At 41.7% G+C, this 14358-nt stretch overlaps 1 protein-coding gene across 4 annotated transcripts in view; it reads left to right on the plus strand.

The window, feature by feature from the left end:
* LOC121379220 (arsenite methyltransferase-like) overlaps positions 1–14358 on the plus strand; it is a 43899-nt gene that overhangs the window by 20109 nt on the left and 9432 nt on the right. For all 4 annotated transcript variants that reach the window (XM_041507727.1, XM_041507730.1, XM_041507729.1 and 1 more), the window contains exons 4-5: positions 1737–1876; positions 12997–13066. In XM_041507727.1, the coding sequence (XP_041363661.1) occupies positions 1737–1876; positions 12997–13066 (210 nt within the window). The remainder of the gene's footprint in view (positions 1–1736; positions 1877–12996; positions 13067–14358) is intronic.

Genomic DNA, 14358 nt, shown 5'->3' on the forward strand with positions numbered 1-14358 from the left:
CGGTGGCGTCGTGGTTAGGCCATCGATCTACATGCTGGTAGGTACTGGGTTCGGATCCCAGTCGAGACATGGGATGTTTAATCCAGATACCGACTCCAAACCCTGAGTGAGTGCTCCGCAAGGCTCAATGGGTGGGTGTAAACCACTTGCACCGACCAGTGATCCATAACTTGTTCAACAAAGGCCATGGTTTGTGCTATTCTGCCTGTGGGAAGCGCAAATAAAAGATCCCTTGCTGCTAATCGGAAAGCGTAGCCCATGTAGTGGCGACAGCGGGTTTCCTCTCAAAATATGTGTGGTCCTAAACCATATGTCTGACGCCATATAACCGTAAATAAAATGTGTTGAGTGCGTCGTTTGGAGTCGGTATCTGGATTAAAAATCCCATGCCTCGACTGGGATCCGAACCCAGTACCTACCAGCCTGTAGACCGATGGCCTAACCACGACGCCACCGAGGCCGGTGAAAATGGAATGAAGTTAGGTGGGAAATGATGGCTTTCACAGCCATGCCTACTCTTCTGATTATTAGTAAAGACAGATAATTGAAATTAAATATCAAGCAAGAAACACACACAAGAACAGCTATTGATATTTATTTATTTATATATCCATTCATGCTTTTTGTGTTTTATTTTAGTTTATTTTACAGGGCCATACCCTCCGGGGGTGGGGGGGGGGGGGGGGGGCAGTTGCCCCCCCTGAGAATCTTCTTCTGTTTTTTTAACTCCAGAAAATAGCATACACGTCTCAGGGTTTAATTTGTATAGTGTTTCATTTGTTTAAAAATTATTCGATGCCCCGTATAAACTTCGTTCGCTACAGTTTAGAACACCCATGCGAAATGTCTGCACATAAGCCTGCGGCTATTGCGTATATTAATTGATATACTGCACAATGAGCTTAATACATCTAACAAGTACATGAAAACATAATTTAAGCAATTAACCCCCGTCCTCCAACAATGTTCATGGAAACATAGCATTGTATGATATGGCATGGACATTTTAGTAATAATTACTGACATTATTATCATGCCAATATATGTGTACTAATATACACGCACGCAAGCACTTGACATCATATATCAGAGAGAGAGAGAGAGAGAGAGAGAGAGAGAGAGAGAGAGAGAGAGAGAGAGAGAGAGAGAGAGAGAGAGAGAGAGAGACAGACAGACAGACAGACAAACACGCACATACACACGCGCGCGCGCGCACACACACATACACACATACATACACAGACACACACACACACACACATACACATACACACACAAACACATACAAACACACACAAACACACATACACACACACACACATACACACACACACACACACACACCTTCGCATAAAACTTACTCCACATTTTCAAGTCATCTTTGCAGTCTTCAGGAGCGGGTTGTTCTGCATAAACGTCACTGAGCAGAAATTCACCTCCTTCCTGGAAATCCATAACTGGTTCAACAAAGGCCATGGTTTGTGCTATCCTGCCTGTGGGAAGCGCAAATAAAAGATCCCTTGCTGCCTGTCGTAAAAAGAGTAGCCTATGTGGCGACAGCGGGTTTCCTCTAAAAACAGTGTCAGAATGACCATATGTTTGACGTCCTATAGCCGATGATAAGATAAAAAAAATCAATGTGCTCTAGTGGCGTCGTTAAATAAAACAAACTTTACTTTTCCTTCCTGGAAATTTTCATTTCAATTCATTTGTATTTATTTATTTATTTATTTTAGATTCTTCTGTGCAAGGAATACTCTCGCTATCACTCGGAGATGTGGGGTTACCTGGCGCCCAACTTTGAGTTTCTGTGCGGAAACGCGGAGACGATGGCTCGGGAGTTTGATTTTCTTCCCGGCAGTTTTGACGTCATAGTGTAAGTAAACTTAGCCACGCCACACGTTACGAGAGCCTCATACAAGAATTTCCAAGGGAATGAAGGCGACGCCACGCGATACGAGTGTCTCGTGTAATAATAGCCATGATAATAAAGGCGACGCCACGCGATACGAGTGTCTCGTGTAATAATAGCCATGAGAATAAAGGCGATATGAGTGCCTCGTGCCATAATATGAGTGCCTCGTGCCATAATAGCCATGAGAATAAAGGCGACGCCTCGCGATACGAGTGCCTCGTGGCATAATAGCTATGTGAATAAAGGCGACGCCTCGCGTTTTGAGTGCCTCGTGCCATATAAGCCATGTGAATAAACGCGACGCCACGCGATACGAGTGCCTCCTGTCATAATAGCCATGAGAATAAAGGCGACGCCTCAGATACGAGTGTCTCGTGTAATAATAGCCATGATAATAAAGGCGACGCCACGCGATACGAGTGCCTCGTGCCATAATAGCCATGATAATAAAGGCGACGCCACGCGATACGAGTGCCTCGTGCCATAATAGCCATGAGAATAAAGGCGACGCCTCGCGATACGAGTGTCTCGTGTAGCCATGAGAATAAAGGCGACGCCTCACGATACGAGTGCCTCGTGCCATAATAGCCATGAGAATAAAGGCGACGCCTCGCGATACGAGTGTCTCGTGTAGCCATGAGAATAAAGGCGACGCCTCACGATACGAGTGCCTCGTGCCATAATAGCCATGAGAATAAAGGCGACGCCTCGCGATACGAGTGCCTCGTGCCATAATAGCCATGAGAATAAAGGCGACGCCTCGCGATATGAGTGCCTCGTGCCATAATAGCCATGAGAATAAAGGCGACGCCTCGCGATACGAGTGCCTCGTGCCATAATAGCCATGAGAATATAAAGGCGACGCCTCGCGATACGAGTGCCTCGTGCCATAATAGCCATGAGAATAAAGGCGACGCCTCGCGATACGAGTGTCTCGTGTAATAATAGCCATGAGAATAAAGGCGACGCCACGCGATACGAGTGTCTCGTGTAATAATAGCCATGAGAATAAAGGCGACGCCACGCGATACGAGTGCCTCGTGCCATAATAGCCATGAGAATAAAGGCGACGCCTCGCGATACGAGTGCCTCGTGCAATAATAGCCATGAGAATAAAGGCGACGCCTCACGATACGAGTGCCTCGTGCCATAATAGCCATGAGAATAAAGGCGACGCCTCACGATACGAGTGCCTCGTGCCATAATAGCCATGAGAATAAAGGCGACGCCTCACGATACGAGTGCCTCGTGCCATAATAGCCATGAGAATAAAGGCGACGCCTCACGATACGAGTGCCTCGTGCCATAATAGCCATGAGAATATAAAGGCGACGCCTCACGATACGAGTGTCTCGTGTAATAATAGCCATGAGAATATAAAGGCGACGCCTCGCGATACGAGTGTCTCGTGTAATAATAGCCATGAGAATAAAGGCGACGCCTCGCGATACGAGTGCCTCGTGCCGTAATAGCCATGAGAATAAAGGCGACGCCTCGCGATACGAGTGCCTCGTGCCGTAATAGCCATGAGAATAAAGGCGACGCCTCGCGATACGAGTGCCTCGTGCAATAATAGCCATGAGAATAAAGGCGACGCCTCGCGATACGAGTGCCTCGTGCCATAATAGCCATGAGAATAAAGGCGACGCCACACGATACGAGTGCCTCGTGCCATAATAGCCATGAGAATAAAGGCGACGCCACACGATACGAGTGCCTCGTGCTATAATAGCCATGAGAATAAAGGCGACGCCACACGATATGAGTGCCTTGTGCCATAATAGCCATGAGAATAAAGGCGACGCCATGCGATACGAGTACCTCGTGCCATAATAGCCATGATAATAAAGGCGACGCCACGCGATACGAGTGTAATAATAGCCATGAGAATAAAGGCGACGCTTCACGATACGAGTGTCTCGTGTAATAATAGCCATGAGAATAAAGGCGACGCCTCACGATACGAGTGTAATAATAGCCATGTAAATAAAGGCGACGCCACGCGATATGAGTGCCTCGTGTCATAATAGACATGAGAATAAAAGCGACGCCTCACGATATAAGTGTCTCGTGTAATAATAGCCATGAGAATAAAGGCGACGCCTCACGATACGAGTGTAATAATAGCCATGTAAATAAAGGCGACGCCACGCGATACGAGTGCCTCGTGCCATAATAGCCATGTGAATAAAGGCGAAGTAGTGGAAACACCCACTCGCCCCCAAGTTGATGAGGCCACTGGGAGGGCTTGTAGGGTCCTGAAAAGTGCTTTAGGTATTGATATCAGTCAACAGGATATAGTGAATAGGACCTGTCAGTGGTATAAAATACCTTGCACCGGCGGTTCTATTGGGGAGGACAGCAATATGTCAACCAATGGTGGCCCTATCAATAATAATAACAGTGTCTCAATAGACTAAACACCACACATTCATTTGCCATAATAGAACTGCTTCAGCTCTAAGACTGATCATATCAATGGTGGTGTAGGGGTAAAATCCAATAAAGTAAATATTGTTGATCAGGGCCTCACTATCCTACAATGGAACGCCAAGGGGCTTAAATCTCAAAGTCACGGAGATGAACTTAAAGTATACGTTTCAAATAATCCAAAGATAGATATTATTTGTGTCCAAGAAACGTGGATAACAGATCAACAACTTAAAAAAAACGGTATATCCATTTAAAATTAAAGGATACACAGCCATATTTTTTAACTCTAATGTAACCACCAGAGGTGGATTGGCATTTTTTTTTTTAAATAATATAACTTATACTAATCTACCCAACACTGAACTATATCAAAATATAGAAGTTAATGGTATTACTTTATATGGTAATAAAGATAAAATTAACCTATATAATATATATATATATTCACCCCAGAGGAGAACAAAAAAATATTACTGATACAGACTACAATAAATTGATTACTAATAAAGATAAAACTATCATTCTTGGAGATTTTAACAGTAGAAATATCCTCTGGGGGTCACTAACTACCTGTAACAGTAGATATATCCTCTGGGGGTCACTAACTACCTGTAAACAGGATAAAATAATTGAAAAACTTTTAGACAATAAAGATCTAGTATGTCTTAATGACGGTCAACCACATTTATATCAGATAGTAATGCAGCCTGTACATGTATAGACCTAACTTTGGTATCTACAACAATAGCCCCTAGTTGTGAATGGGAAACCCTTGATAATTTAGGTAGCGATCATGTACCAATATTAATAACTTATAAAATAAATTCAGATTGGAAAGAAGAGCCTAGATTAAAAAAAATAATGGAATTATGGTAAAGCCGATTGGCAACTTTTTTATAATCTCTGTAAACAATTAGATGTTAAAAGTATTAAATCAAACAATATAGATAAATTTAATGATGAGTTAATCAGTAATATAATTAAAATAGCAGAACAGGCAATTCCGATTTCAACTCTGGGGTCTAGAAAGACTACAGTCCCTTGGTGGAACAAGGATATAGGGCCCTCATTAAACAGCGTAATAAACATAGATATATAATGAAAAAGTATAAAACAAATGAAAATATTGCTAATTACAAAAATAGTACATTTTTAGTTACCCAAGCTATAGTAGCTGCTAAAAAACAGTCTTGGGAAAACTTTTGCTAATCTATTTCCCAAGATACAAATTATAAGGAGGTCTGGTAAAAAAAATCAAGAGTATACAAGGCAAAAGATTTTCTAACCCAACTCCTTTAGCCAATAATAAAGAGTACAGAACTAATCAACAAAAAGCAAATATATTTGCTCAAATATTTGCAAATAATTCAAGTAACTGTAATTTTTCTAAAGACTTTCAAAAACAAAGGAAGGACAAAGAAAATAATAAAATACCCTTAGACGCTAAATTTAATCCAAAAGAACTAGATATTAATGTTAAATTTACTAAACAAGAGTTCATCCAGGGTTTCGTCAGAAAAATGGGGACAGCTACCGGACCCGACAATTTTAGCTATGTGTTTTTTCAACACATGCCTGATGAGATCCTGGATGTCTTCTTAGAATTATTTAATCTCGTATGGAGCCAGGGGCACATTCCACCAAGTTGGAAAGTGGCCACTGTCTTCAGTCTACATAAAAAAGGAAAAGACGCTAGTAACCCAAACAACTATAGGCCTATATCCCTGACCTCTAATGTATGCAAGACCATGGAGGCCATGGTCAACAATAGACTGTCGCTTTATCTAGAAAAACATGGGCTAATTAGTAAATTTCAAAGTGGGTTCAGAAAAAATCATTCAACCATAGATCATCTTGTGCGGTTGCAATCCGAGATTAATAGGGCATTTTCCAAAAGCCATAAAGTAGCAGCAGTCTTTGTTGACATTGAGAAAGCCTATGATATGGTCTGGCGTCATGGGTTGCTTGAAAAGGTATACAAGATGGGGATTAAAGGTAATCTATTTAATTTCATAGATAAATTTATTTCTAATAGATTTTTTAAGGTTAATGTTAATGGGGTTTTCTCTCAACTAACAAACTTGGAAAATGGAATTCCACAAGGCTCAGTCATTGCCCCAACTTTATTTAGTATATTTATTACAGATTTGGCAAAAGCAATGACTGATAATATTAAATATAAAAGCGCAAAATTTAGTATCGGGCTATTCGCAGATGATACTGCTTTTTGGCGGACAGGATTGGTCCTAATATTCTAAAATAAGCCATCCAATCAGACATAGACAAAGTTACTAAATGGTCCGATTCTTGTGGAATCAAACTATCTGAAACCAAAACAGTTTGTATCTTTTTCAAGCACAAAGTTAGAGGTCTGAGCTATAGGTTTAACCTAACTCTAAACAATAAAAATTTAAATCAAGTCAACAAAGTTAAATTTCTGGGTATAATATTTGACCAGGCCTCACCTTTAAACACCATATAGATGATATAGTGGCTCACAGCGGGTCATATATAAATATACTCAGAATTCTTTCTGGAACTAGTTGGGGAGCAGATAGACAAACCCTAATAACGCTTTATAACGCCTTCGTAGTTTCCAAGCTTCAATATGGAGCCCAAGCCTTCAGTTGTGCTGACCCCAATATATTAAACTCTCTAGACTTAGTACAAAATAAAGCATTAAGAATTATATCTAAAGCCTGTTTAACATCGCCAACAGCTAATATACAAGCAGAACTCGGTATTCCCCCTCTAACACAAATTAGAAATAAACTCTGTCTAAAATACTGGATGAAATGTAAAAATTTAACACCCCTTAAACCAGTTAATGAAATTATTACTCATACAGCTAACACCATCGGATTGGGGTTCAAATCCACGGAAGGGGTGGGAGACTCATTTGGTATATTGATGCACAAACTATGTAAGGCACTAAAAATCAATAATTTGCCAATAAGCAATGACTCTTATATCAATTTCTCACCGTGGCTACAAAATAGACCATCGGTACCCCTCCTTATAAGAGAAATAATATTGGCAAATAACTATGAACCCTTTAAAAATTTAATTTTTAGAGCCAATGCAGAAGAAATATATAATAATCATGTCCATATCTATACCGATGGATTCAAAGAACCGGCCTCTGGAAGAACAGCCATGGCTTTTTATGTCCAACCTGACACCCCACCCCCCCCCCCCCCCACCCCCACCCCCCACCCCCCACAACAATTCATAGGGAGATCTAGACTACCAGACTATGTGTCAGTGTATACAGCCGAAGTTATGGCAATATTCCATGCCCTACTCTGGATCAATTCAAATTTTAACTCTATCAATCGTAAAAACTATGTTATTTTTTCTGACAGTCTTAGCTCTCTTTTAGCCATAAGGGGAGCTGACTCTGCCAGAAAGGACCTAATTAATAAAATATATGCGCTTCATGACCACCTCGTGAGTAAAGGTATCGTCATTACCCTTGAATGGGTACTCGCCCACGTGGGGGTCATAGGCAACGAGCACGCGGATTCTAATGCAAAAAAAATCGTTAAAAGATCCCGGGGTTGGCTGTGGACTGGGATACAATTATACAGAAATTATGTCCATGGCCAATGTCGAAATCTTAAGAATATGGCAAGCTGAGTGGCAGCTCAATAACAAGTGGCATCTTAGCCTTAAACCCAAAGTTAATAAGCCTGGCCCTACCTCTAAAAGTATATATTTAACCAAAATCTTAACTAGGCTACGTCTTGGAGTTGTTTCAGGGCTTCAAGACACTAAATTTAAAACTAGAATAGTCAGTTCCCCTAACTGTCAACAATGTCATGTGTTAGATAATGTTAACCATTACTTATTTAACTGTAATAAATATACTAGTATAAGGAATATCTTGAAAACCAAATTTGTAAATTTAGGCCTGGCTTTTAACCACTTCCATCGGTTAGTAAAATAAACATGGCTGTGGAAAGGAATCCAAAATCAGCCAATAATATCTTAGATAGAGTACATGTGCTCTAGTCCGTCCGCGCATCGCTGGTAGTTTTAACGTTTAATCATTCCCAGTCTGGAGCTCCACGCGGTAAGACGTGTTTGTTTCGCGTGTGCACACTGCACGTGCTTTCGTGTGCTCGACTTCGGGGTCCTTCATTTCGTTGTTTTTGTCAGCGAAATGAAGTTTTGTACTGGGATGTATGCGGCCATTGGAACTGATTGAACGCTGGACCGCTTCTCGTTTCGACAGCCTGCACCACCAGGTTGGATTCATTTTTAGCGAGATTCCTTGCCTCCACGTCATTTCTCCGTCTGACTGTCGACTTGGGTTTTTTCGTGACTCGTATGACGGCCATTCTGCAGAACGCCACAGTTGTTCGCGATTAGTCTCTACATGTCCGAGCCTGTTCTAGCAGCACTGGAAGATTGACCGCCCCACTCTAAGAAGAAATAGAAAGCGGGGTCGGCCCCTACTACTCTTTTTTTAGACTTTACCTTGCTTTATAGTGATACCATCTCGTATCCTCCGGAGTCGGGCCCGTCCGCACCACTATACCAAACCATGACGACTGGACTATACCCTAGTCTGATTCTCTCTCTCGTTCAGACGGATCCGGCTTCTCAAGATCTGTATTTCAGCACAGCACTACACCTTCAACGTCTATCGACTGACAATCTAGGGGTTTTCTTGACGGGATGCAACCCATCTCGTCTCTTTAAGCTGTGCACCCAAATGGCCTTAACGAGACCACTCGCGTGGAGATATCGATCGGACTTCTTTTTTAAAAATATTATTAAATAGTCCGATCCTCTCTTCTTTCTCTTATTTAATTTTGGACTGTCCTTCTAAAATGCTCCAAATTATATAAATATTCGGCCGAGCAGTCAATTCTTTTTATTTTTGGCTTGTAACCTTTTTCTTTTTTTAATTTATTCTATTAACCTTTTTAGTGATTGCAATTTTCAAAATTCTGCCCATTTTCAACCCCCCCCCCCCCCCCACCCTCCATCCCGAGTCAGGCCACCGATCTTATCGGAGGTCGGACTCGGGATGGGCGTGTTCGAAACTCTAGTGGTATATGGGCACGTTAAACTAGTTATCATCATCATCATTAACGTTTAATATCAATATCCAAGGAATCCAATCCTAACCAATTAAATCGGAGCTTTCTTGGTGTCTACAAGTCGGTCCGCGTGCTGATATGCACTCGTTTTGTTATTGGGGTTTTTTTATATAATAAAACATACTAAGGTCGGGCTTGCGGGACTTAACGACGGGTCTCGAAGTGGTATTCGGTAAGTTCCGGTGGGAACGTGGGGGACAATAGCTTGGTTGTTGTTGCCTCGCGCCCATCCGGGACTCCCCCCATGGGCATACATAGGGGGTGGTTCGATGGGTTCGACCGAACCCCCCCTGAAATCGCTTTTTTATAATTTAATATATCTGATATTATTATATTTACTCAACATAGAAATATGCCCAATATCTCTGCAATCTATTTTGGAACCCCCCTTTTCAAAATCCCTGACATTATTATATTTACTCAACATAGAAATATATGCCCAATATCTTTGCAATCTATTTTGGAACCCCCCTTTTCAAAATCCCTGACATTATTATATTTACTCAACATAGAAATATATGCCCAATATCTCTGCAATCTATTTTGGAACCCCCCTTTTCAAAATCCTATGTACGCCCATGCCCCCTGCTAAACGCACAGCTGTCCGTTAGGGTATGCCCTTCAGGATCAATGTCTGACCCCAGCCCGGTCCTTGTTTAATTTAAATTAACACGGGGTCTGGCCTGTAATCTATTATAAGTATAAAATATAATTAATTTAAATAGAAAATTGGTGGAGCACTTCTGGTTGTCTCTACTTCTTTCGTTTTCTTTCTCTTTTTTTTCTCTTTTTTTTTTTTCTTTTTTTTTTTGTATAACAGCTTGAAGGAACTGGAGAGGATATTCTGTTGTGTATGGCCCCGACACACTGGGTACCAGCCTCTGGCAGGGCGGTCCCGGAGGTTAGATGCGACCTGCAACCAATATCTAATTTTCTTTTAATTTCAGGAAATCACACTATTTAATTCATTAGTGAATATAAATTTTACATTCTTTTTCTTATCCATCTTATTACAGGCTATCTTGGTAACCGGTACATTTTTTATCTTGTTGCCATGAATGCTAGTTTAGGCTACATTAGTTCAATGTAAGTTATGGACTTGTATAATGCTTAATTTAATACTGCTTTGAATGTTTAACCAATTATGCTTTTATAATATAATGATGTTTTATTTATATGTTTTTTTTATGTTTTTAACTGTTAGTTTTCTTTTATTATTACGTGTTTTATTATACCAGTTCTAATTGGCTGTAATGAGAGTGTGTATTCCTGGCAGAATTCACCCCCACTAAGCCTTCTTCGTATATTGTGTATTTTATATTATATTTATTAACATGTATTTTATATTACAAACATTTTTAAATTATTAACATTTTTAATTATAAATTGCATGAGTTCTTTTAACTAATTGCATAACATGTTTTTATTTTTACAATTAAAGCGGTCATAGGTTTAGATCGCTCCCTCGCCTGCCTGAGCTACTATTTAGTCTCGTCAGTCAGGCGAGGCATTTGTACATTAATGGCTTGTCTGGGCCATCCGTATACGTGACACATAGTACATTGGTAATATGTACTTGCGGCGGATGTAGAGGAATTCCTTGAGGACACCTTCCAAAACGACAACCGGAGTATAACACTGGCTCCTGCTATTCACTCCACCACACGAGCTCGACGGCTGGCAATACTTACTATCATAGTATGGGTCATCACCTTATGATCCCAACCTAACACTAATTGGTCATCACCTTGTGACCAACCAATACTAACTGTATATAATAATACATCATAATGAAATGATACCTAAGAAGTATAGGGATATATAGTCTAAATAAGGAGATAGGTATATATCGGGAAAAATAATATTGTACACCTAGGTGTATTCCTAGAGCCTCATAAGCTCAAAAATTTCACTATCCACCATCTGCTGGAATGGTCACCCAGGACCTGGGGCGGCGGGGGGGGGGGGGGGGGGCTGGGTACGCTGGAAATAGGGCGTTAGTGCATTGGCGATTGGGTGATAGGGTTAGGGCTAGGGTTGTCTTGCCTACCCCGCCCGCCCGCCACTTGTCGTGGGTGTCTCCGGCCCTGTGAGGTGGTGGAAAACCTGCCCGGGTGTTGGATCGCCTAACCAGATTGGGCGCGATGCCCACCCCGATCGTTGTCCTTTCCTCCAGGGCTAAGGTAAAATTTAAATAAACTAATTATATATATTTTTTAGATAGCCTGGTCAAAAATAGTGTCTAATAAATTCTATTAGAAAATAATAACACTATCTATTTTATTTAGAATGACACATAAAAAATATTAAAGTCCCCCTTATTTAGAGTAAAATTCAAAAATCACCCCTATTTTAACCCTCCCCTCCTGGCCCAGCCATTGGCAATGCCAGAGACTGAACCAGGGGGGGGGGGGGGGGGGGGAGACATGCCTGAACCTTAGTGGATATAGGCATGTTAAAAATGATCTAACCCTAAACTAAGAAAGACTGTGATCTAGATTTGGGGTTTTTGTAATGCAGATATTACTAGACGCAATCTTGAAGATTTCATTTGGGGTTTTCTCTCATTTTAAAACTCGGTGAAAAGATGGGGGAGTAGTTGACCCTTCCAGTCGTCGGGGCTTTTGGTGGTCATGATTGGCTGGCCTTGTAATGTATACAGGGCCGGATTTAGACCTTGGGGGGGGGGCAGGGGGACGGGGCACTTCAGGTTCCTGGGCCCCTCAACATAGAAATTAAATTACATGACAAATAAAAAACTAAAAAACTAATTTTATAATTTTTACATTTTTATAAAGGAAGTCCTTAGTCGGGATGGGGGACTCTGGCAGGGGGGGGGGCAGGGCATTTGCCCTCTTTTCCCCCTTATAAATTCGGTACTGAATATATATATAATTGCTACTAGCATGTTCTTTATTAAAGAAAGTATTACACAGCACTTATATCCATACAAACAAAAATAAAGTACACATAAAACTTATACATAATGAGTAGGGTCACTTATTGAAGATAATGTGTAAAAATGTACTGTTGTGAAGAATATAAAAAAAAAAAAATTCACAGCGTCTGAACATAGCAACTACCCACTTTAGCACTGTTCAACCTACCTATAATTTTTTTGAATATTTGGCCATCTGTTATAAATTGTATTTAAACTATTATGAATGTAGTACCTCCGGAATCACAAAACGCGCGTAGCCCAGTGGTAAAGCGATCGCTTGATGCGCGGTCAGTCTGGGATCGAACCCCGTCAGTAGGCTCATTGGGCTATTTCTCGCTCCATCCAGTGCACCACGACTGGTACATCAAAGGCCGTGGTATGTGCTATCCTGTCTGTGGGATGGTGCATATAAAATATCCCATGCTGCTAATTGAAAAGAGTAGCCCATGAAGTGGCGACAGTGGGTTTCCTCTTTCAATATCTGTGTGGTCCTTGACCATATGTCTGACGCCATATAACTGTCAATAAAATGTGTTGAATGTGTTGTTAAATAAAACATTTCCTTCCTTCACAAAACACACGTTGTTGTTTTTCAGATCAAATGGTGTGTTTTGTCTTCTTGGGGACAAGGCAAAAGTATTTGCCGAAGCATACAAGTTGCTGAAGGTTCGTGTTCTCCATTCTCGTGTATTCTTATTTTCGTGGATATATCCAGTTAATGTTCAAGCACGCTGTCCTGGGCACTCACCTCAGCTGTCTGGGTTGTCTGCCAACGGCAGTGGTTTGTTAGTTAGTCCTCTTCGAGTCCACTGCAACATAGGGCAGAAACAAGGGTCCTCCACTTGATCCTGTCTGCAGCCTGCTTTGCAGCCTGGTCCCAACCTGCGTGTTTTAGGGCAGTGTGTTAGTTGTTGGTGGTTAGTGAGGGAGAAGTCGGCGCAGTGTGTTAGTTGTTGGTGGTTAGTGAGGGAGAAGTCGGTGCAGTGTGTTAGTTGTTGGTGGTTAGTGAGGGAGAAGTCGGTGCAGTGGGTTAGTTGTTGGTGGTTAGTGAGGGAGAAGTCGGTGCAGTGTGTTAGTTGTTGGTGGTTAGTGAGGGAGAAGTCGGTGCAGTGGGTTAGTTGTTGGTGGTTAGTGAGGGAGAAGTCGGTGCAGTGTGTTAGTTGTTGGTGGTTAGTGAGGGAGAAGTCGGTGCAGTGGCCTTATACCTACCCACTGAGTCGCTAAACTCGTTCTTGGTGGGAGCCGGTACCGAGATACGAACCCAGTACTTACTAGCTTTAAGTCTGATGGATTAACCACTACACCACCGAGATATGTTTTTGTTTTGTTTAATTTCGAAATAATGGATTTTATTTAAATTTTCAAAAGTACTTACGCGGGAATACGGTTGTGATCGATAAACAATAGGTGCGGATACAGGATTGTTTTGTAGGGGTGTGGGGGGGGTGTGGTATCTGCAACTATTTAAATTTAAGTTGCATATTAGCGATGAATGCACTTTAAAATACGTAGAAAAACATGTTTCGTTGTCAAGACTCCTCCCCACCCCGTCTAGACTGCACCTATCGACGTTTGAATAGATGCATTGTCGTGTTGGATTAGCAAACATTCCGTGAAACCTCTGTCATGAACAGAATACTGGTAAGGATGTTCTAAACATGGGCGTACGACCCGGGGGGGGGGGGGGGGCAGGGGGGGGCAATTGCCCCCCCCCCCCCCCCCCAAATTCAGGAAAAACAGTGGGAAAACAGTGGGGAAAATGCGGGCAGTTTTTATCTGGGTAAAATTTCGGGCAAATCAACCCCTCCAGCCCCCCGAAATCCAAGAGTCCCCATACGCCCATGGTTCTAAAATCTTCATTGACTATTGTATGTCGAACAGTTGGTAACGTTTAGTGAGACTGGCCAGGAATCAATCAAAAGTACGTGAATGTTAGTATCGCTCGCTGTTTCAACCTA

This window comes from Gigantopelta aegis, chromosome 8 (genome assembly GCF_016097555.1).
Source record: "Gigantopelta aegis isolate Gae_Host chromosome 8, Gae_host_genome, whole genome shotgun sequence".
NCBI classification, from domain to species: domain Eukaryota; kingdom Metazoa; phylum Mollusca; class Gastropoda; order Neomphalida; family Peltospiridae; genus Gigantopelta; species Gigantopelta aegis.